This window comes from Cupressus sempervirens, chromosome 2 (genome assembly GCF_028749045.1).
Source record: "Cupressus sempervirens isolate cs-2001-9-10 chromosome 2, ASM2874904v1, whole genome shotgun sequence".
Lineage (NCBI taxonomy): Eukaryota > Viridiplantae > Streptophyta > Pinopsida > Cupressales > Cupressaceae > Cupressus > Cupressus sempervirens.
Window position 1 is genome coordinate 471,863,485 of NC_143119.1, and position 26,456 is coordinate 471,889,940.

The 26,456-nt window shown below is 36.4% G+C and overlaps 1 protein-coding gene across 1 annotated transcript in view; it reads right to left on the reverse strand.

The window, feature by feature from the left end:
* The window catches only part of UPL7 (ubiquitin-protein ligase 7), a 198,627-nt gene that overhangs the window by 129,057 nt on the left and 43,114 nt on the right, over positions 1-26,456 (reverse strand). The window contains exon 3 of the mRNA XM_089814262.1: positions 18,116-18,362. Coding sequence (XP_089670388.1) covers positions 18,116-18,362 — 247 coding nt within the window. The remainder of the gene's footprint in view (positions 1-18,115; positions 18,363-26,456) is intronic.

Below are 26,456 nucleotides of genomic sequence, written 5' to 3' on the forward strand. Positions count from 1 at the left end.
TATCTGTCCAAGATTTGCTTCAGATATGCCAGTGATTCCAAACAACCGCACCAAGTTAATATAGTTTTGCTTTCCCTTGTAACATCTTCTTGAACGAAGAATGAACGCACCAAAAATCACTTTCTTAAAACCTTCAATAGAAGTCCTTGCAACTTGACCCTTCAGCACTGGATATCAATTCAAATGCAAATTCACCCTACATGGAAAGCATGGGTTTGCGTCCTTCACTGATTCCAAGGATTTCCCCTTAGAATATCCACTTCTCATAACCTGTCTCAAATAAATACCTCTACAATAGCATGACTACATACAACAGCAAGTAAACAAACTGATTTATATGAAGTCAATGAACAGTTCGCTGTCCATAAAGGAGACATGACTTAATTCTGGGAATCCATCAGTGTTTTGTCAAATAGTTGGCGGCTAAACAGGTTTGATTTCCATTGTTACCTCTATAGTAATAATGACAAACACTTGGCGGGCTATCTAGTAAGTAGATTTTAAACATCAAATTCTTTTTTTGAAAAGTAACAAACTGAAGCAATGATGCATGTCTGATTTCTCCGCATAAATAGTTCTCAGGTTAAGACGTCTAGCCCCTAGCCAATATATCATGCAAACTATGAAACATGACTTACAGAAGTTTGCACAATGGTTAAAATGCACCTCGAAATGGAGTCCAAACAGATTTAAACCCAATCCTCACAGCCCAAAGAATAATTCTTTCTACAATTTAATTGCTGATATAATTTCACAGGTTGGCAGGATGCATGGCTCCGATACCACTGTTATATCCCTTTCCGGATATTTACTAAACCCCTTGATATAAAACTTACAAATTTTAAACTGAATAGTAAACCAGTATTTGATATAAATTCCAGAACTTAAATCGACTTTATAACCAGCAGATATGCATATGAGAAAACCCAAAAAAGTGTGTTTATTTCCTCCAATATTCAGAAGTACATATTTAAACCAGCAATTAATACAAATAGTTGCCAAATAATGTTACTGTATTATACTTCAGCAATACAATAACACTCAACAATCCAGAAAATTCAATCTTATAAACAGAAATAACAGTCAGATTGGCAATATAGATAAAACTTGTAAGAAGGCTAGGTTTGCGTCCAACCTCTAAAAGTTTCTTCAAGGGTTTGCGTCCTCAAAGTGATAACCAATAACTGTTTCCAGCTCCCAAATTAATATTTGTTTTAAATATTATAATCTTCATACCTTCCCATGTGGAGCTTGTTGTACCTTTATCACTTTTCCCAATGTGATACACGCTCTTTTAAGCAATGTGGGATAAAGCACCTTTTTGTCCTTTAATCACTTAAGTGAACATAATACCTTTTTTTTTAAAATAAAGTGACAAGGTAAATGAACTTTAATAATCACTTAGTCAGTAAACCATATAATCATCAGGCATTAAAATAACTGATCAAACGAACTCGGATAAGCACGTGCAATAGCTCGTTGGAAAGCTCTTCGCGAGAGGCTTCCAAACCAACACTGGGATATCAAGAATACTGAGCTTTGTTTACTTACTAAAAATAGTAAGTATTCAAACACCCTGCCAAAACTGCTCTGATGGGTCTGAAACTGGAAATGTATGGGCCAAACCTCGAACTGAACCTTGTAAAGAACCTTTTTGCCCCCGAAACCTAGGCAAAGTGAGCTGGCAACACAAAATTATAATGTCCCAGAAAAAGGGGACATTACAGAAAATATTAAAAATATTCTAATAGATGACACCAAACCACTTGAGTTGGGCACTTTGAACAAAACAAATACTCTAGTTAATAAATATTTTTCTCTAAAAGTAGTACATTTGGATGGGGAACGATGATTTTGCTATGTAACACTTGAATGCCTTTGATATTGTTATAAATCTGCTTACTTCAGCATATACAAAAACGGAGGAAGAAGACTAGCACATTATTAACATTTGTTGGTACATACATTGAATGAACTAGTTATAAAGACTAGCACATTATTAACATTTGTTGGTACATACATTAAATGAACTAGTTATAACAATTAGTTAAACCACTATAAAGTTGAAACTTCGTGAGTTGTTTGCATCTCTATTATTAGAGGAAATAAGGAGAAAAGCTTTAAAATCCATTTATGATGCTAGTCATCAAAATTAGATCCAAAGCAAAAGACAAGTCAAAATTAGGTCCAAAGAAAAAGACAAGTCAAAATTAGGTCCAACTCAAGATGACAAATTAAATCTCTTCACAAATCCAAGAATAATGTTTGAATTATAGAAAAACAAGTAATACCCAAAAAAGAACAGAGAAAGGAGGGTGAAAATGACATCTAAAAATAACTCAAAATAAATAAACTTCCAATAAAAAAAGTAGAGATCGTGTTTCTAGCTCCTTGAATAACTCATGCACGTGATGATACATGGCTTCTTGATTCTAGAGCTTATTTTCATGATTCCTACAGGGGATTGTTCAATGAATATGAGAAGCACAACAAAGGTGAATTGGTGTTACACATCCCAAGATTGTCAAGGAGCCCAATTTTAACGAGATGAATTGGTGTTACACATCCCAAGATTGTTAAGGAGCACAATTGTAAGAGAAATTTTGGTTCTAGCAAAAGGCGTTCAAATGGAAACTCTATCCAAACTTGATGCATTTAGTGTGGTGAATGTGATGTTTGCAGGAGTGTTTGCCAAGATATTGTGAGAAAGAGATAAATTAAGGAGCAAACTGAAAGGGAAATGCTTTTATTTTGACTTTATTAGGTTGAAAGGCATTGTTACATAAGTTAGTGTCCTGAGGTTTTGCTTAGGAGATATCTTGAAGGGCACAAGACCAAGTTGGTGCTCAAAATGTGCCTCAAGATGTCTCCCTAGCAATATCTTGGAAGACAAGGGTTCAAAATGGATTTTGAAGACAAGACAAGGTATGGCCGTGCCAACATTTCTTTAAGAGAACAAGATTGCAAATTTGGATTCCTCACAACAAATTATGCAATTTAAAAAATGACACGCATAATGGAGTTTATATGCAAAAGTCATGGTTTTCAAGGTTGCTAAACCTAAGAAAGATGTGTAACATAATGCATCCAAACTTGAAAATGATGGGTAGGGGTCTCAAGGTAGCACCCAAGAAATGCTTCAAACTCCAAATTTGAGTCTATATGCAAAATTAATGGATTTTCAAGTTGTGAAACCTAAGAAAAAAGTTGATGCATCCAAACTTCAAAAATTTGGGTAGGATTTCAAGGTGCCACCCAAGTGACACTGGACGCATAAAAGTATGAGAAGAAGAATGAAAATCTTAAAGGAGATCTCAAGCAATTCCCAAGCAACACCTCTTTCTATAAAACATATGTTACATCAATGGATCTTAAAAGGTTTTACCATGGCAACACTTTTAAGTTGTTGAAGGTCAAAGAGAAGAAGGTATCTCCCTGGGACAAAATCAAGCTATAAGCTAAGCAAATCTTCCCAAAAAAAAAATCAAGGCATCTCCCAAAGATACCTTCTCCAAGGTGAGTTTTGTTAAGCAGTATTCAAGGTATTACCAAGAGATATCTCAAATATATAAACATAAAAAATTTCAAATTTTCACTAACAAAAACTTAAAATTGTCGTCAATGAGATACTTTCAAAATTGTGTCATGAAAGAATTGGTCAAATTGGTGAACAAGGTCTTAGAGCCTTGAAGTTCAAGGTTCTGGTCGAGGGACTTGCTGAATAATTTTGATTTTGTATTGTATTTTTCATCGGTTTTGTGATGAAATTCTGCATTTGGTCCATAGCAACCTTTTCAAAGCTATTGATGTAGCTTGTTTTGAGAAATTGTGTACTATATTTCAATAGATGATTTTCCAATAAAAACATGGGTATGTTTTCTCAAACAAATAACCTAAGGTCTTTAAGAAATTTCAATAGTTATTGTAGAGAACTGACAAAGAAGAATAACATGTGTTGAGAATACACAATGAAGGATCATTTTGTTCTATAGTGTGAGCCAAGTATTTTAAGGCCAACAGAATTGTGGTGCAAAAGACAACTCCATATAACCATTAGCAAAATGGAGTTGTAGAGAAAATGAATACTAAAATCATTAAAATAGCCATCAAAACTATGGTCAATGGTCCTAGATTAGACTAGACATTATGAGTTAGGTGTGATGTACCCGACCTGATATGCTTGACGTTGTGTTGTAATTTGAACTTTGAACATTGCTAAATTACCAAATATTTTTATTGTGCAAGGAGAGTTAAACAACCATGCAAGCCAATACCAAATACAAGTTGCTATTAGTAGGTAGTAAGCCTACTAGAATCTAATACATGCATCTAAAATTCACATACAGCTATGAACTCCTAGGAGTTTGATTTAAGCATCAATACCAAATAACATTTTCAAGAACATAACAAAATATGTCTTAGACATATTGGCTTTTGAGTTGCACCAAACACTTCAAATTCGCCTTTAGCAAGGGTCGCATTAAGAGAAAGAGAGAGTGATGTCACATGAGTCTAGCTCTGATATTCCTTAACCACTCGATCACCTGGGAACTCAACAAATCACGGTCTCTACTTGTAGCGATAAGTTGCCTCTACAGATGTCCCAATCCATGTGTTAATCAAATATGTTCTTCCCTGCAATGTGCTCTTCTCTACGATGCTAGCATGAGTCTTGTCTGTCAATGTTTGAAATCGATTTTCTTTATTGTTCCACCTTTTTCAGTACGTAGGAAATGTAAGGAGTGCAAAGTCGTTAAGCATCGAAGGTCAGGTTGTATAGAAATCTCACTCACAGGCTAGCGCTATGTCCAACTTGTATAACCTATTTTGATTTTGGCTCCAATGTTATGCAGGGGTATGAGCTATTAACATCCACAATGCAACTTCCCCGACTTCCTATAATCACCCAGTTCTCAGTATCCAATTCACCTCAATCTAACATAGTGGGACAAATCACTAGGGTATCATCCAAGATTTAGGACAAGAGAGGATTGTCGTCCTCAAGATAGTCTGCTTTGTATTCACTTAATTATCCACTCATACCAAATACACTTCCCTACGCATCACCTAATAGCTCTCCACCCCCAAACCAGCATTGAGGAAAGAAACGTTACAATAAGCTTCACATGCACGCGGTTGCTTAGATGTTACCACACAACCATGGGAAGAGGACACGATGACAAGGCCGCCAATTTGGAAGCAAAAGACAACCCAATGCCATGCATAGTAAACGACTACCACCAGAGGGACATTTGGAGGAAGATAATTATAAGGCAGAACATATAAAGAATAAATCTTCACTCAACTTTCCATGCCCATGACACCCCTTGCTAAATGACTTAGGCCTATCAAGGTGCGAAATAGGCTTTGTGTCAACTAAGAGCTTAGTTGTTGAGAGGGGACATAACAATCCTCCCTTCCAGAGATTGCTTGTCCCCACGCAAGCGAAGTGTTGGGTGTTGGAGAATTTGGTCACCTTCCCATGTAGCATCTTCAACCAGCAAATTGGCCCATCTAACCAAATGCTCTCTAATGGTTCTGCTCCTCAATTGCCTTTCTCTAGTGTTAAGCATTTCTATAGGTACCAACTCCAACTTACTCTCTTCATCAAGCAGAAGTACCCGATGATGCAGTGACGTGCTGCCCCAATGCCCTTTTTAGGCAAGAAACATGAAAGATATTATTTATCCAGTTGTTTGATGGTAGTTCCAACTCATAATTGCTTCTCCAATCTTCCATGTCACCTTGCAGGGTCCATAAAATTTAGGCTTGAGTTTATCGGACCCTCTCCTTTTCAGCGAACTCTGGCTATAAGGTTGGAGTCGAAGAATACCATCTCACCAACCTCAAAAGCTCTCTCAATTCAGTGCCAATCAGCATAAATCTTCTGCTGATTCTAAGCACACTGCATATTTTCTCTAAGAGCGGATAGAATATTATGTTGCTCCTACAACCAATCTTTGGCCAATGGTGCTCGACTATCTGCTAAGGCTAAATCCAGAAAAGAGAAGGGTTGGTACCCATAAAGTGCCCTGAACGATGACATACCAATGGTCATATGATAAGTAAAATTGTAGCAATATTCACCCAAATACAACGATCTGACCCATGCTCGTTGTCCAGAAATGTAATTACAAAGGCACCCCTCTATCCACTTATTTACTATCTCTGTTTGACTGTCTATCTGAGGATGGTAACTAGTATTGTGTCTCAGTTGAGTCCCTCTATGTCCGAAATGTTCCTGCCAAAACATGCTAAGGAACATACTATCCCTATCACTGACACTGTTCTTGGATAGAGAATGTAATCAAAAGACATCCCTGAAGAATAATGTTGCTACCTATGAAGTTGTCCAATCAACTGCCACCGCAAAGAAATGCGCATACTTCATCAATTTGTCTACCACCACAAAAATATTGTCTTTACCTTGTACTTTTGGAGGCCCTGTGATGAAATTCATGGATATACTTCCCACTTGCGCTCAAGAATCGGTAGGGGCTGCAATGAACCAGCAGGGTGCACATGCTCTAACTTGTTTTCCTAACAGGACAAGCACTCTCTGACATGACGAAGGCCATCGGTCTTAAGGCCCAACCTCTCTCTTATTTGCTTGTAGGTCTTAAAGTACCAAGGATGACTTGTTGTAGGGCTATCATGAATGGCATGCATAATTTGCTCCTTAAATTTGAATTCAAGGACCAAGTAAATTTTGTTCTTGTAGTAAATTATATATATATTACCCTCTTCTTGTCATCCTGAATTTGCCCATCCATAACCCGACAAGCGAAGGTGTTTTTAGAATACTCAACTAACAGTTGGAACTTCCAATCAGCTGAAATCTCTAACTTAGCACAACAAGAGGCATTGGCTGGTCTCTGGGATAATGCATCTACAACAACATTGTTCTTTCCCTTGATGTACTCAATGTCAAAGTCGTAAGCTTGTATCTTGCTGATCTACTTTTGTTGTCTTTCATTCAGCTCCTTCTGTGCCAAGAAAAAACGCAGGTTGTCATGATCAGTCCTCACTAAAATGTTCTCCCATCGAATATTGTTTGAATTTAGCTAGGCTACTAGAGTATGCATGATAGCTAGCATTTCCTTATCATGGGTGGAGAATGACTTCTCATGGTCTTTCAGTTTCTTGCTCTCATATGCAATAAGATGTCTGTCTTGTATAAGTACTACACCAATCCCATCACCTAGAGTGTAACACTCCAAGATGAATGGTCTAGTGAAATTTGGTAATGCTAGTACAAGGTACATACTCATCACTCTCTTGACCTTATCAAAAATCACCTCCATATCTGTGGGCTACTTGAAAGCCCCCACCTTTGTAAGATCAGTAAGTGGTGTCGCAAGCTAAGGGAACCCCTTCACAAACATCTTGCAATAGCAACAATCCAAGGAATCCTCTCAAAACAGAAACATTCTTCGACGGTGGCTAGTCTAGTGTAGCATGTATCTTTCCTAATGAACCTTGACCCCATTAGCACCAATCACATGCCCCAAGTACAAGATCTCAATCAAACCAAACCTGCATTTGGATTCTTTAGTGAATAGTGAATGTTGCCCCATAATACTTAGCACCTCATCCAACTGTTGCAAGTCTTCCTTCCATGTCCCACTGAAAATCAAAATGTCATCGAAGAATACTAGTACAAACTTACGCCACTACTTACTAAATATATGGTTCATGAATGACTGAAAAGTAGCACGAGCAATGGTTAGTCCAAAGGGCATCACCAAGAACTCGTAGTGGCCATAGTAGCATCTAAATGCAGTCTTATGTACATCCTCCTCGCGGACCTTAATCTGATGGTACCCTAAATGGAGATCAATCTTTGAAAAGTACATTGCCCCATGTAATTCATCCAACAACTCATCGATACGGGGTATGGTATACCTATTCTTAATGTCCCTCTTATTCAATACTTTGTAGTCAATACACATTCATAGAGCTCCATCCTTTTTCTTAACCAAAAAAACCGATCAAGTAAATAGACTAGAACTCGGCCTTATGTTCCCCATGTCAAGTAACTCTCGAACGGTCCTCTCTATCTCCTCCTTATAGTGCCTAGGGTGACAATAAGGTGTTGTCATGACTGGCTTTGCACCCTCCTCCAGCTCTATAACATGCTCTAATCCACAGCAGGAGGTATACCAAGAGGGATATCACCAAAGACTCTTTTGTGCTTGTCTAACATTGATTGAATATCAATATGATGTTGTTGTCCTAAGTTTGAAACTGACTCATTGCAGATAAAACAATAAGCTGCCCACTCTGTATCATCATGTCTCAAAATGGACTCCATCATCTGAGTTTAAACAATTTTGGGACCCCTATCAATCATAGCTTTGAGAATGACTTGTTGTTCTACTCTCATAAACTCAATTTGTTTCATATCATGAATAATGGTGTATCTACCAAGAGTCTAGAACCAATGTAGACCCAAAATAGCATCCATCCCACCTAACTCAATCACATAAAAATTTGTTGTGAGTGTAACTACCTTAGCTGAACTTCAAACTGGGAGACCATCCCTAAACAATTAAGATCTCCACTAGCAACCTTAACATCAAAATGTGTAATGGCATTCACCTGTAACATTTGTTTTGATGCTATAGTAGTGCTAATGAAGTTATGTGTTGCCCCTGCATCTACTATGAAAATCATTTGCTACCCTTTGACTGCTCCCTTAAGTTGAATGAGACTACCTGTAGGATCTCCAGAGAGGGTAGCAGTTGTAGGTGGCCGATCTGAAACCTATTTCTCCTCCTCCAATTGGGGCACCTCATGAACACCATCCTCATCACTGTCATCACATCGCCTTCATCATCTAAAACTACTTCAATATAATGAACCTTGCCTTTCCCAAGGCATCTATGATCTGGTGACCAAGGTTCCTTACATATGAAGCATAAATTCCTCATTCTTGGCTCATTTCTTGACTCAAAATCAGTTTTGAGTGGATTGCTCTTACTCTGATTTGAAGATTTCAGATTGGTCTTGGGTCTCTTAAAAGGCTTTTTGGGAGGCTGAACCACTGAAGACGAGCTATCCAAATCAAGTGCCATCTTGATTGCATTTTGTGAAGTACTTGGTTTCAACACTTTGATAAATCCCTTGAACCTCTCACTCAAACCTTCCACGAACAACATTACCTTCGTGATTTCTGTCATGTCCGGGACCATGATAGATATCCTATGAAATTCATCAATATAAGTATCCAAAGCTCCATAGTGCTTAAGTTGAGCTAACTCCCTATAGTAAACTTTTATGTATTTCCTATCAAACCTACTTATCAGTTTATCACTGATCTCCTCATATGAATTAATCATGTCATGATCTTGAGTGACTAAACTGTGGTGCCACCAACCATAAGTTGGTCCATCCAAATGCATAGTAGCAAACTTTTGTGTATGCTTCAAACATGGGTTTTAGTGTGACAAAAGTATCTAGTTTATGTATCCATGCTCTGGCTGTAGATTTTCAAGTGCCATCAAACACTGGTAAGGAAATCTTATTCATAGCATGTTTTAAATATTTGTTTGGGGTCCTTGGCTTCCTTTCATGTCTTTCTCTTACTAATTCCCTTCACTGGTTCATATACTGAACAAAGCTTAAGACTGCCTTAACATTTTCCAGAAACAAATCCCATTCTGCATGTGGCCATAACATCATCCAGAATATCTCCTGCAGCTCCAACATTGACAACTTCAACCTCATCATTATGTTCAGTAAACACGAGCATTAAAGGCCCATTCATGGCATGAGTGGGTGCTCCCATGCCTCGTGGTGTTCCTACTGCACTACCACCCTATTTGTGATGGCTTTGGGGTCTTCTAGGCCCAGTATTCATTTGTTATATAGCCTATGTGAGTTGTTGTAGCACATTAGCAACATGATTTTGCCCTTCTCTCAGAGCTCTCAAAGTTTCCCTTGCTTCCCTATCAGCTTCCTCAATGGCATTTGGAACCCTTTCAACCATCGAATGTTGTAAAGATCCGAACAAATCTCTGACTGTGATGTTGAAGTGTAAACTGATTTTTTTTTTTTTAATTTAATGGTTTTTTCTGACTTTTTGTGATTTTTTTATATAAGAATTGCAATCATTTAAAAAACAATCTCTAACTACTATATTACACCAACTGACGTTGAAAGTCAAAATGATTGTTTTATCAATTGCATAAACATTGGAAATCAAAAAGCAACAATTAGAACCTGATTGTAATGGAAATTGGTCTTTCAAGCTGATTGGCAATTCCCAGTCCAGATTTTCAATCTAACCTCTCAATGGACATAATACAATTTTTTTAAGAAATATTCAGTCACCTCTCACCCAAGTTAATGGCAGATTATGCAATATTATTCCTTGAAGTCAAATCACAGGTGAGAATACTTGGATGCTAGACAGTAATTGCGCACACGTTTTCCAATATGCGGATCGAAGGTACAAAGTGAAGGACGTCTAGCTTGCAAATTCACTTGCGGCTGATAGGAGAGACCCCACGCAGCTTGTAATTATATGCAAATTAAATGTATAATGTTGTCTAGTCCAATGATGTTTATCATATGGGGTAACTGAATTAATACACACAGACAATGAAACAAGAACATGTAACAGCAATACTCCTTTTATTATTCGCATATGCCAAAGACATTACATTATGCTTATGATAATAATTACAATGATCTCGGAGGGTGTATATATACTTTCCGAAGAACCTTCCCGAAGGACTGTCGGCTACATAACAAGAACCTTCCCGAAAGGGCCGTCAGCTACACAGTATTTACCAACGACATCAACCCGTTGGCTACACAATATTTACCGACAACATCAACCCGTCGACTACACAATATTTACCGACAACAAATGATAATGGAATTGGCCCAAAACTCACCAAACTTGCACACAAAACAGAAAACACAGCCCTCTTGATATAATTTGGCAGTCTATAATGCCAAATCAAATCTCTATATTGCAAAATACAATTTGATACAATGAATTCAGATGAATCTCTTCACAATATTTAGGCAATCTCCAACAAACAAACTCTCTTAAAATCAAATAATTACCACAAAACAAACTCTCCTTTAGACACAGTAAAACAGTAAGAAGTGATGGCAAATTGCTATACAACAACAACAATTTGCAATACAATCTCTACAACTTTCAGCTTTAGGCCCTTACACTTCAACAAGGGCACACAATTCAGAAAACTCAGAAAAAGCCACAAAGGCATCAAAATAAAATAAAATATCCAAGCATGCTTTTCTCAACAAATGGGCTTGTATTTATAACCTTCAAATTCCCTTTTGTTGCCAAAATGTAACTTCACTCAAGAAGCTTCACCACACAACATTAATTAGAAGCTTTCACTAGATTCTCTCACTTGACTTGGCTTAACTAATTAATAAATGACTCTTTCCATTGATAACTCCACCTTCAACTTGAGTGAAATTATAAAGTTAAATTATAACTTTATAATAAGCCATTTAATTATTTAATAATAATTTGGCCACTAAAAATATAATAACTCCCAAAATACTCATCATTTAAATATGTCGTCTAAAATAGGAGTCATACTTATTATTTCTCCATATGACCAAATGCACATTCCAAAAATAAAAAGGCCCCATCTCAATCAACACCAACTTACAACAAATAGTAAGTACACAAAACTAAGCTTGAATGAAATCCAATCTGAGTCAAACGAAGACCAACTTGTAGCTTACTGAATTGTGGAGAAGATAAGACCCTCCCAAGTCAAGCCACTACCGTAGAAAACCCTCTATCCACAATAATTAGCCTACGAGGATCACAATAATAGGCTAATTTATGAAACTCTGATGCTAGCAAAAATGGGGACATTGCAGTCCTCCCTCCTCAAGATTGCTTGTCCTCGAGCAATCCAACATTACACTAAAACCTCCACCAGGATCCCATAAGAAGCAAGTGACGTCCCTGTCCTCACTAAATCAATTGCATGCCAATACCATCATCAAAACCAATAACATGACCTGCAACATAGCACCAAACACCAGTGCTAATGATGTAAAAGTTGGAACATCATTAGTAGACAAATCCATAGTAGATCTTAGCACACTCTCCTTCACTGTATCTACCCAATCATCCTGCAAACAATCCAACTAGACAAAGACCAACTCTGCACCCGATGCAAATCCTGAACATGCGAGTCAAATACCAAACTGTAAATACTCATCACCATATAAACTCTATCACCATTATGATCATCTCTATCGTTGTCCTCATGTTGTTGTGATGGCTCATCCTCAATCACATCAGTGTAAACCCACATACCACAATTCGCTGCTCTCTTCGGCCTCAATGCACAAGTATGACCTTTAGAGAAAGGCCTCTTGCACCAATAGCAAAGTTGTCGCCTCCTCAAATCCTCTCTAAAAGTGTCATCAAATCACCCCACTAATTTTCCCTTGTCCTCAACAACTGGTGGGGACTCCTCATCATCAAGCAGAAGAGCAGAAGATTTGAAGAGGACTCCAAGTCTTGTGCCTCCTCATCGCTACCTATAGAGAAGATGGGTTCAAAGACTTCACCCATTCACGCAGTAGCTCACTCAATCCCTCCATGAATAACATCACTTGTCTACACTCTAAAATATCATAAACCATGACTGAAAGCCTTTGGAACTCACTAATGTAACTCTCCAATCCACCAAACTATTTCAGTTGAGCCAACTCACAGAAGTACACCTCTAGATCCTTCCTATCAATCTCTCGATCAGGCAACCCACAAACTGCTAATAGGAAGTGATCTGATCATGTTGCAAAGAAACTAACCCATGGTACCAACAGTCATGGGCTACTCCATCTAGATGCAACACTCCAAAGCTGATAGCATCCACCTCTGACATAGGACACAAAGCCAAATATGTGTCGATCTTATGAATCCAAGCTTGAGTTGTAACTCCCCCAGTACCATCAAAGTGCTCCATCATCATCTTACTGGCAACTTCTTGTAACTCAATCTGTTGATGTTGTTGTCTCTCAGGTGCCAACCTCGCTTTGGAAAGTTCCCGTTTATTAGTCAAGAACCTATCAAAATTCAGATGATCTTTAATAGCCTGTGGTAAAGCATCTCACTCCACAAAGTGTGCCACCACGTCATCAGCGAAAGCAGCGGCCTCAATCTCAATACTAACTACATCTACCTAAGGTCTCAAAAACGTGGGCCTCTATAGCCTATCATGAGTGCCAATATGTATGTCATCTCTCTTAGCTAATCTGCAATGATCCTCAACTCGAACCCAATCTGCATCTTTGTATCTATCACCATTTTAGGTTCTATCCTCAACCCGAGATCTATGAGAACCAACAAAAACATCTTGAGCTCTCTACCTACTCTGTCCTCAAGGAAGTGTTATTTGTTGCAGAGTGTAAGACAATTGTTGCAATACATCTATCATCTGTTGTTGTTCGGCTGCCAGGTTCCTAAATGTTTGCATAGCCTCTCTGTCAACATCAGCATCTCTAAATCGTAAACCACCTGAACCAACAGAAACAAATTGTATCTCAGGTTCACCTTCCCTAGGTGAAGTGGTATGACCTCTTCGGGTATAGTGCATACCCGGCAAAAATCTCCTATGATCAGCCATGATACTAAATAGAAAATAATGGATCAAGTACTAATTGCAATTCCAACCAAGCACTGACCACTATGAACTCATTCGGAGCCCAATTCCTACAGACTGGCAGAAAACCGCCCTGATACCACTATAAAGATCCGAACTAATCTCTGACTATGATGCTGAAGTGTAAACTGATTTCTATTTTAAATTTTAATGGTTTTTTCTGACTTTTTGTGATTTTTTGATAGAAGAATTGCAATCACTAAAAAAAGAATATCTGACTACTAAATTACACCAACTGATGTTGAAAGTCAAAACGATTGCTTTATCAATTGCATAAAATATTGGAACTCAACAAGCAACACTTAGAACCTGATTGTAATGGCAATTGGTCTTTCAAGCTGATCGGCAATTCCCAGTCCAGATTTTCAATCTGACCTCCCAGTGGATATAATACAATTTTTATAAGAAATATTCGATCACCTCTTACCCACGTTAATGGCATATTATGCAATATTATTCCTTGAAGTCAAATTGCAGGTGAGAATACTTGGACACTAGACAGTAATTGCACACACATTTTTTAATATGCAGATCACAGGTATATCTGCAGGTACAAAGTGAAGGATGTCTAGCTTGCAAAGTCACCTGCGGCTAATAGGGCAGACACCACATAGCTTGTAATTAAATGTAGATCCAATTTATAACGTCATCCAGTCCAAGGAGAATGGAATTGGCCCAAAACTCACCAAACTTGCACACAAAACAGAAAACGCTGCCAAGCTGATATAATTCAACAGTCTATAATGCCAGATTAAATCGCTATATTGCAAAATACAATTTGATACAATGAATTCAAATGAATCTCTTCACAATCTTCAAGCAATCTCCAGCAAACAAACTCTCTTAAAATCAGATAATTACCACAGAACAATCTCTCCTTTAGACATAGTAAAACAGTAAGGAGTGATGGAAAATTGCTATACAATAGCAGCAATTTGCAATACAATCTTTAGAACAACGTTCAGCTTTAGACCCTTAAACTTTAGCAAGGGCCCAATTCAAAAAACTCAGAAAAAGCCACAAAGGCATCAAAAGAAAATAAAATATCCAAGCATGCTTTTTTCAACAAATGGGCTTGTATTTATAACCTTTAGATTCCTTTTTGTTGTCAAAATGTAACTTCACTCAAGAAGCTTCACCACACAACATTAATTAGAAGCTTTCATTAGATTCTCTCACTTGACTTGGCTTAACTAATTAATAAATGGCTCTTTCCATTGATAACTCAACCTTCAACTTAAATGAAATTATAAAGTTAAATTATAACTTTATAATAAACCATTTAATTATTTAATAATAATTTGGCCACTAAAAATATAATAACTCTCAAAATACTGATCATTTAAATATGTCGTCTAAATAGGAGTCATATCTATTATTTCTCCATGTGACCAAATGCACTTCCATCTTGATCAACACCAACTTACCACAAATAGTAAGTACACAAAACTAAGCCCAAACGAAGTCCAATCTGAATCAAACAAAGACCAACTTGTAGCTTACTGAACTATGGAGAAGATAAGACCCTCCCAAGTCAAGCCATTGCATCCGAAGACCCTCTACCCACAATAATTAGCCTACAAGGATCACAATAATGGGCTAATATGAAACTCTAATACTAGTAAAAATGGGGACATTACAAATGTACTCCAATAATCTCCAAAGTTGTTCTACCCTCTGGGATTTGTGGGGGTCTCCAAACTCCACGGGGTTTCTTGTTGTATTGACACATTCAAGGTGAAAGCCCACCAGGTAGTAGGTTCGCTGCTCTGATACCACTGTGATGTACCCGACCTAATATGCTTGATGTTATGTTTTAATTTAAATTTTGAATATTGCTAAATTACCAGATACTTTTATTGTGCAAGGAGAGTTAAACAAACATGCAAGACAGTAGCAAATAAAAGTTGCTATGAGCAAACAATAAGGCTGATAGAATCTAATACATGCATCAGAGATGAACTCCTTGAAGTTTGATTTAAGCATCAGTACCAAATAACATGTTGCAATAACATAACAAAATATGTATCAGTATACTGGCTTTTTGGTTGCACCAAACACTTCAAATTCGCCTATAGCAAGGGTCGTGATAAGAGAAAGAGAGTGATGTTGCATGAGTCTAGCTCTGGTATTCCTTCAACTACTCAATCACCTGGGAACTCAACAAATCACGATCTCTGCCTGTAGTAATAAGCTACCTCTACAGACGTCCTTATCCAATTGTTGATCAAATATGATCTTCCCTATGATGCTAACATGAGTCTTGTCAATCAATGTTTGAAATTGATTTTCTTTGTCTCACCCTTTTCAATTTGTAGGAAATGTAACAAGTGCAAAGTCGTTAAGCATCATAGGCCAAGTTGTATAGAAATCTCGCTCATAGGTTGGGGCTACATCCAACTTATATAACCTGTTTTGATTTTGACTCCAACGTTATGCATGGCGGAGTTATTAACGTCAACAATGCAACTTCCTCGACTTCCTATAATCACCCAATTCTCAGAATGCACTTCACCTCAATCTAACACAATAGGACAAATGACTAGAGTATCGTCCAAGACTCAAGACAAGAGAGGATTGTTGTCCTCGAGACAGTCTTCTTTGTATTCACTTAAATCTCTGTTCATACCAGATACACTTCCCCACGCATCACCTAATAGCTCTCCACCCCTAAACCAGCATTGAGGAAATAAGTGTTGCAATAAGCTTCACATGTACGTGGTTGCCCAGATATTACCACACAACCACAAGAAGAGGACATGGTGACATGGCTGCCAGTTTGGAACCAAAAGACAACTCAATGCCATGCATAATAAGTGACAACCACCAAAGGCACATTTGGAAGAAGACAATTATAATTGAGGCGAGACATATAAAGAATAAATCTTCACTCAACTTTCCACGCCCTAGACACTTTTTGCACAACGAATTAGGCCTATCGAGGTGCGCAATAGGCTAAGTGTCAACTTAGAGCTTATCTAATAGGAGGGGACATAACATAGGGGAGTAACCAATATATCTCCTACATCAGCTCTTGTTGACAAAAACACTAGAGCCTCTATTTAACATCTCAAAATGTTTTGACAAACAATAAGCCCTTCTTCAACCTTTGAGTGTTTGGTTGAGAAGCATGAAACCTTTCAAGATGGATCTAGGTATCCATTACAAACGAGTAGGAGGATAGCAATAGAACCTCTTGACAATAGGAGCTGACCAAGCACTCAAAAACAAAGGCCATTGTGGCATTCAACCAGCTTTGGGAACCCTCTCCATGTGATGGCCATTGATTCTAGATTGTTGATAGAACCATAATTCATTCACAATTTATTATAGTTGATGAATTTGTGACCTCGAGATCTGTCCATAAAAATTGAGAAAATAGGTTTTGTCATCTTGTTTTTGCCAAAAAGGTGAATTTATTTTCAGGTGATTTTTCAAACCACCAAATTTACACAAAGGAAGACTTCCATGAAACAGATATTAATAGAAGCAATAGAACTTGGCAAGAATCCCAATAATCTGCACCAAGATAGGACATTATAATTAACTCATGGAAACCCATTGCTCAAAAACTAGCAAAAAATAATTTACTAGGGATAATAACTAATGTTGGAAAATGAACATTAGTTGTTTCTATGGATTAATCATTTCCATAATACTTGATGTCAAGCTTTCCCGCCTCATCTATGTGCTTGCATTTATCCAGATAATTGACTCTGATGCACAATCCCATCAATAATCTCGATGATGGGTGACACAATGCATGGCCCAATATATTGAATCAGCTACTTTTTTCCTAAATTCATTTATCCAAAATTTCATGTTAATTATAATGGGTTGTAGAAGCTCAAAGTAGCATATTAAGTTGCTTTGCTTGTTAAAAGGTTCCTCGTTAATCTCATTATACTATACCACCACCCTTGCAATAAGTCAAAACAGAAATGAATTAGCACTGCATACTGAAGCTATGATATATAAAGATTTAGCAATGCTCAAGGTCTAGGCAGGTTTGAACAAAATGATCAATCAGAGAAGCATAAAAAGAAACAAAATATTGAATCATACACAATCAAATAAATCAAAGTTTAAAAGAATGTCCTATAGGATACATGCACTTATTTCATGTTTAAATATGAGGGTTCTTCTCACTGCTACAGAATTTCTTTTCTCTTTTCCAAAGCATTTGCATCCTAGATGTGAAACATAATCGTCAAACATTTCAAACTATAAACCTAGAGAGTAGACAATAGAAACCTAGGTTGAAATTCCAAAGGGCTGAGTGAGATAGAGAGCAATAAACCATCCCCATGATGCCAATCAATACTTGAATGCTATGTGCACCGCAATAAAGTCAAATAATTTTCTGCAAATATGTAGGTGAGAAGTGAAAATGAAAAGTTGTTTTATAGAAACTTTACATAAATAAGATAAAAGCTTACTGGGACAGCTGATGCTTTGCAAAAGTATTCTGAAGCATTTGACCATTCGCTGATCATCATCTGTTCCTTGTACCTGATGACAAAGTTTCAGGGGCCGAGACATGAAGAAAAGGAAAGGCCTTACAATATCTTTTGATATTGATTCTGCACTCCAAGGAGCGTCATCAAACTGAGCTATAAATGCATCCCATTCTGTCCGAAACTTTTCTGCTATGCATACAGTAGCATAATGTCTTCTCCAAACTCTCTGAGAATGTTGAAAAGTAAGTGATTAGCTTTTTGGGTTCAACAATTATCATCATTGTAAAAAAAACTCTGTTAAAATATGGCTAACTTGTCAGCAAAAGAAAAGTGAAAAAAATGATTTGATTGGCTATAGATATCTTTGCAACCAAGGAAAAACATGTCAAAAAACTCTTTTCTGCAATCTATAAGACCAACAGCGTATTGCTACTTGAAAGTTGGAGTTATTAAACGTGATTTAATTAGATGTAGAATTCTATAGATGCTTATACAAGTTTGGAACAATATCGTAACGTTGATGCTTAATTGGTGGCTACAAAATATTTTTAATCTCAAATTAAGGTTAAAATTTCAATCATGACTAAAAGTCCAATTTATAACATTCAAAACAAAAGAGAGATCGTTGCATTTGAAACACACATACCAAGAAGGCAGTGATATTACATTTGCAAGCAATCCTCGTAAAATAACATGGTATCGGAGCCTAGTTGCAAATGTAAATCAAATAATGCGTTGCCGATAATTTATTGTCGTGAGTTTTTGAGAGTCAGAGGAAATATTTTTATTTAAGCCTACAAGCATTTAAAATACTTCTAAGTTTTTTCTATCGTTAACATTACTAAAACTAAATTATTATTGTTTGTGAGATGAAGATTTTATAAGTAATGAGCTTAGAATTGAATGAAATGGCAAACCATCTGAGACAAAATTATTAATATGGCAAATCCGAAATCATAGTTTTGGGCAACATATTTTTTATAGAGACTACAGTCGAAGGAAAGAAATAATGGGTGTTCTCCAATAGTTTCGACAAGTCTTTGGGAATAGATTTTTTCTTTGTGATGGAGATCTCCAGGAGATTTCTAAGGTATCTAGAGGGCGAAAATTATAAGAGGGTCGAAGCTTATAGTAATTCCGAGAGCTGTTGGGAATCCTGAAATAATGTTTCAGAGTTAAAATAATACCAACTGGAGTCTAGTCTTTCGCTTGCATGTTAAAGTTTGTGTGTTTACTATAATTTGGTAAACTTGGCCTGACAATAATATACACAGAAGCAGAATAGAATTATCCCTAAGAATAAAATATTATGCATAGATGGTTTGGTCAAAATATACTATGAAGGGTTTGCACATTGCAAACATCGTGAATATAGAGCGAACAAGATGATGAGAGAAATGGTATTTAATAATAAAACATATTATTTAACAAGTCAAACCTAAGCATTCCCAAGCGACCCTCCACGTGAAGAAGACTATCAAATCTAGAAAAGAAATCAAATTCACAAACATGTATAAATGCACGGGCGAAATGATCTTGGAAGGAGTTAATAAAAGATTGAAATATTCCATATCACCTGGACATGAAGAGTGGAGAATTGAAATGCAAATCCACACACAATAATTTAGATGGAATTCATTACTATCGTATCTGTGAGAATCATAGGCGCTCCCAATAATATTATAACTAAGGAACAAGGAGTTTTGAATCTATGGATTGGTGGATATATTGATAGATCGTAGATGCACTATCAACGTATATTGTTTGGATATTATACTTCATTATAGTGAAAGCGAGGAAGTATAGAGGGAGATTGGTAATAACAGTGGTCATAGAATAGGGATATGCATTCACAATGAAATGTAAAGTAATGGCAATCTCAAACTAATGATATTCTAGAAGATCATCAAGGAATGAGATTTTGTATTACAACAATGACTTACAAGGAAAAACTTGCAGTTGGAGAATGACCAATACTAGAGATTATTTATTTGCAGTCGTCTATATATTGGATAAGAATTTAACATTGCATACTATCTCTCTCTTCCTCTCTAGTTTTGACTTGAGAGCCATGATAAATGCCTCCTCTAAGATCCAAGCTTTGTCAAAATTAATGTCTATCAATACTTTGATGATTCTTTTGCCTCAATGTTCCTATCCATAAGAACTAAAATTTAACAACTTAATGGTGGTGATTGAGTGTTAGGGTTGATGATGCCAATAACGGTGGTGATTGAGTGTTAGAGCCGATGATGCCATGTTCCAAGTCTATGTGGAAAAATTAAAATGCCACATTAAATGAAGTACCTTCAACAACTATGATATGTTCAATACAATTTCCTTCACTTTCAAAGATCATATCAGTGAATAGAGAAATTTCAATAAGTGTGCAATAATCACTGAGTTTGACAAAGGCTTGTGACGTGATGCTCGTCCTTCATAACCAAGTGACATGATCTTCCTTGGAGCAACTTGCATGAGGAATGATGTTGACTTGCATTTGCTCCTAAATAATCAGATTAGTATTCTTTGAGTATTATATTTATCTATTCCTTGCAGTCTCTCTTGTATTTGTATTTCAATACGTACTATAAGAGTTATTTGTCTAGATATTTTTCGAGAATGTTCTTCTAGGAAAAAGAGGAAGTCTTACACTATTATGCTAAAATAATGAATGTCTTATCAAACAGAGACCATAAATCATCTATAAATACAAGTATACACAAGAATGTTTCTATAAAAAACGACGAGAGATAGAAACATTCTGAAGAGAGAGAGAGAGAGAGAGAGAAAGTTTCCACAACAAACAGAAGGAGTTTATGGAAACATTACAAAAAGAGTGACCATTAGAAACAAACGGAAGAGAGAGAAAATAGAAACTATCTAATATCGTAATACCCTCCCTTAATGGTCAATCTATCTTAAAAAAACAGATATTTTCATGTCCTCAAAAAGCATAAAAGGCAGCCTTGTGTTGATCATTCTGCAATGTTGGCATGTGGCTGAGACCCTCCTTGCTTCCACTAGTCAGCAGCAATGCACGTCCTGCAATCTTGAGTCATGTGACCAAATTTGTGGCAATAGTTGCACCGGATTTGCTTCTTGTTTGAGCTATTCTGAGACTAAGAAAATGACTAAGATGGGCCTTTATACTTGTTAAAGGATTGGGCTGAAAACATGCGTTCAAAGGAGGACGAAGGAGCACTACCACCAAATTGTTGTTTCCAACGATCCTACTACAAAAGTTTGGTGCACAGATCTGAGAACTTCAAGTCAAGATTAGTTGTAGTAATGTTGAGCATCTCAATAAAGTGCTCATAGGATGGTGATAGGCTTTTCAGAGCAATGACCACCATATTTTCTTCCTCCATAGTATGGCCAATGGCCTCAAGTTGATCTCAGATGCCCTTAATCTTTAGAAGATGTCCCTGTAAGGACATGTGCTCATCCATAATAATAGAGAATAGTTGACTCTTCAAAAGGAAGGCTCTTCTTTTATCTGATGTCTCGTGGAGATCCTTCAGTGTTATCCAGATCTCTGCAGTTGTCTTGTCAAGCGGCACTTGAAGCAGTCAATCATAAATGAAAGCTTAATAAGCATAACCGCTTCACGATTATGCTCATCAAACCTCTCTTGAGTAGCATCAACTATGGTAGGACGTCATGGTACCCAGAACAATCAGCTCAAGCCAATGGTACTCGAAGATCGTCATCATACTTTACTTCCAGGTGTTGTAGTTCTTTCCATTGAAATGTTGACTGCCTTCCAGCATGAGATTGGTGAGAGATGCCATTGTATGTTTTTCAATGAAAAAGCATGAAAAAACTAAGATGGCACAAACTTCGAGGCAAATTGACTGAAGACCCAAAAATTTGAAGAGGCAACCAAATAAGCGCTTGAAAAACCCACAAACAATCTGAAATTAGATTTTGAATCTGCTGGCTCGAAATTGAGGCACGAAAAACAATGCACCTACAAAAAATGAGACTAACAAGTCGAGATCTGCCAAAACCCACTAGGAATATGCAAAAAGTTTGTTAATCCTACACAAGAATTGAGGGTTTTCAAAAAAAATGTAGTCAAATTTAAAAACTTGAAAAAATTTGCAGAGTTCTTGAATGGAGGGCAGATTTTAAACCATGCAGCACAAAGAAAATTGCAAAAAAAAAAAATTTTGAAGATTTTGAACTAATAATTTCAAAATGAAATTAAAATTTTTCAGAGGCAAGGAATTTGCTCTGATACCATATTATGGTAGCATAATGAATGTGTTATTAAACAGAGATCATATATGATCTATATATACAAGTATACACAAGAATGTTTCTATAACAAAAAAGGAGAGAAATAGAAACATTCTGAAGAGAGACAGAAAAAAGTTTCCATAACGAACTGAAGGAGTTTATGGAAATATTACAAAAAGAGTGACCATTAGAAACAGACGGAAGAGAGAGAAAATAGAAACTATCTAATATCGTAATATACACTTCTTCAAAGGTAAAGGAGCTCAGAAGATTGATGTTCAGAGGGAGTCTAACAAATCCATCTAAAGAAGCAAACAGAAGATACGTTTCAATTGATCTTTGAAGATCTTGAGCATGTCAGAATTAGAGGGATTTTTGACTTCATGTAAACATTTGGTATCATGCATGTGATTGCATAATTTAATGGGCCTACAACCTGTGTACATCATGAGGAAGCGACGACTTCTAAATGATTATCACTTGTATTTGCAAAAGTTATTGAAAGGTAACGATCTTACAATAACTTTATTTTCTATTATGTAGGATATCTTACAATGTCTATGCAAATCATGATAGATTATACTTTGCATGGTGGATGTTTATATAGTAAGCAATATGAGAATGTGTGTGCACATACCTTATGAACATTTTGAGTACATGGTGAATGTTATGGAAATTGATGTTGTGGAGGCCATTACATAGAGTACTTGGTGAATATCATGCACCTTGATGTTTAGAAGGGCATTACTCACAGTAGTTGGTGAATATCTTATATCTCGACATTCTAGAGGCCGTTACTCAAAGATTATTTGGTGAATATCAATGTTGATATTCTAGAGGCCAATACTCATGATATCAAATGTGATATCAAACCTTATTGAGTACATGGTGAATAGCATATGTTGATATTCTGCAAGCCATTACTTGGAGTATTTGGTGAATATCATATGTTGATATTCTGGAGGCCAATACTCATGTGATTTCAAAATGGTGAATATCTTGTGTTGATATTTTGCAGGCCATTATTCAGAGTATTTCGTGAATATTATATATAGTATTTTGGAGGCCAATACTCATGATATCAAATGTGATACCAAAATGATGGATATCATCTGATCAAAATTATCCTTAAAATTTCTCATTCCTAATATTACCAATGATGTAATATTATCACGTGTTTATCCTCCCTCACTAAGAGGGAGTGTTTATGTTTGGTAGCTTCAATTGGATAAACTCGTACTCAACTGAAGTTAGTTATATATATGTGTGTGTGTGTGTGTGTGTAGATAAATAATCAACTATTATATTAATTAAATATGAATGAATAGACATGTCCCATGAAAGGACATGTATCCATATCTCATTCACAATATAAAGAGAGATCGTTGCATTTGAAACAAACATACCAAGAAGGCAAATGTTATTTGCAAGTGATCCTCATAAAATAACATTTATATTGTTTTCCCAATCACATGTTGTGCATATGAATGAATAAATAAATCAGTTCAGACCTATTGCAAGAATTTACAGTTGTGTTGGCAAAGTGTTTATGCGAAAAACTGCTTCAATAGGAAAAACAAAAAGAATCAAGGGAAACCATTACAGACAAATTTGGTGAGCATCATCAGGAAACCGTCATGTTGATCAATTTATCAATTACAAATGAGATGCCTCCCAAGGTTCAAACAGGAAAAACTACTGAGATATGGAAGCACCTAAGAGATCTGCATGAGACATTAGGTAAAAGATAAGGGCTTCTTCCTTAAAAAAAAAGAATTTCCACCACTATGATGGATCAGAAGATGTCTTTGCACAAACATTTAATGAAGAACAAAGACATTCACTATCAATTGGAAGCCATAGGTCACAGGATGGAACAAGTAGAAGATATAGTGGTCATAAGGCTGAAAATTGTACCAAAGGCACATGAACATTTCATTGAGACACTCAACATCAAATCTACCAATATTGACTTTAAGTTCAGTTGCATAACAAGCTCTTCCAGTGTGATGAATGCAAGAAGTAGTTTGATAGCAATAGTAATATGTTGAGTGTAGAATAGGCCTTTGCAACCAAGTAAGGGCATAGCCAAGTGGCCTAGAAATATCACGTCAAGGGAATACTAAATATAATTTAAAATACCTAAAATATATCATGCCATTACTGCGGTATACTTGGTCATATGAAGGACCACTGCAGAGAGAGGTTTGTTGTAAAGAAATCTAACTCACAAGAGCCTCCACCAAAGGCTTATGTCACAGAGCATTCTGAAAAGGAGACAAGGGAGACGACCTTCTATGCACTCATGCCAAAAGAACTAGCAGATTCATTATTGAGATGTCAATTTAACTCACATGAGAGATTGGTTCATGGAGTACACAGCTTCCTTAAATTATTTAAAAGAACTAATAGGGAACATTTTCTATGCTTAGCTAAAATATTAATAAAGAAATTTATAATTAAAATAATTCTAATATATCTTATTAGTATTCCTCATTTCATAAAAAGACTTAGAAGTTGTCCACAAAATAAGATTAAATGAAATAAAAACATGGCTCAGATTACATAGGCTAATAAAACTAAAAAACAACACTGGGAATAAATATTTTTATATAGAAGTAAATTTTCTATAGTGTTTAAGAATTAATAAAATTTTATAATTATATTTATTGTAATATATTTTATCAGTATTTATCATTTCATACAAAAATTTAGAAGTTGTGTACAAAATAGATTTAATGGAAAAAAACATAGGATTTCATAGATTAATAAAACTAAACAAAATAACAGAAAGAAAAAAACACAGAATGCATGAGTGGTTTTTTTCTTCAGAACAAAAACAAAAAGGGAATTAAGCAAATGAATGAGCTTTCAAAGTTCGATGACTAAATCAGACTAAAACTAAAGCATAAATAAAGCAGACCAATGGATATCTATGGCGTAAAGAGGTTTTCCAACTGTCGTGGAGAGGCTTGGCTCTAAAACTTCTTTTGTAGTTTATTTGGGCAGTTTTATAATGTGAGACAAGTTTTCCAGCATTGACGTACAAGGGTAAGCCCAAAATTAAAAGCCGATTGGCTAATCATTATTATAGTGCTTAAGAAAACTTTTAGTTTGTTAAAATAAAATATCACTAGAGTGTCAAGGCACAGGGGAGATAATAGACCATCTAACCATAATGCCTGAACGAATGAAGCATCATCTCACTCCCAATGCAAGAGGAAGAAGGTTGTCTGACCTCCAACATGGGGAATAAGGTGCCTTGGTCGCTTCTTCACTCCACACCTCCCATTAATGTAAATTTCAGTTATTTACTGTTAGGATCAAGCAACACTGAGAGGTGGGGGTGAATCAATGTTGCAGCACTTTCAACCAACTAATTACTTTGCAACTTTACCATAAGCATCCACATATAACAATACAAAAAAGTAAAGCATAGAACAATAAAGAACTCATAACACTATGGGTTGTTTTCAAGGAAACCTCGGCCAAGGGAAAACCCAGGTGGGGATGGTACCCACAACTATGCACTAATCTGAAAGTTCTCTGTTAAGAGGTCTGACCCTATTAAAAGTCGTTGCATAGCATTTAGTACATGAGTTCTTGTTAGAGGACTAGACTTTTTTAGAGGTCTCCAGCCCTATTAGGAGTTGATAACAATAGAAAAGCACACAAGCTCGAGAATGAAAGTTAAACCACTTTCTGGACCAACTATATAATTACAATGAAAGAATTACAATACCCAAATGACTATACTTGACATCACAATGTCTGATTAGTCTGCAATGAAGCTTGCAATCGATCTAATCCAGCATCTAGACTCGCACATATCATGATACCATCATTATAGCATCATAATCCATCATATTCTATGCTCAAATATGAAATAAAACTTTCTTCTATAATCCTTCAACATTCTTTATTCAGTCAGTTGCAAATCCTTCTACATAACATGTAGCATACTCTCCAATAAGCAAAACAGTACCGCATTACCCAAGGGTTAACATCTAGGATATCATCTCTACATTGCCAAGCAATTGAATTGTCCAAACAGTTCAATCTGCTAGGCCAATTC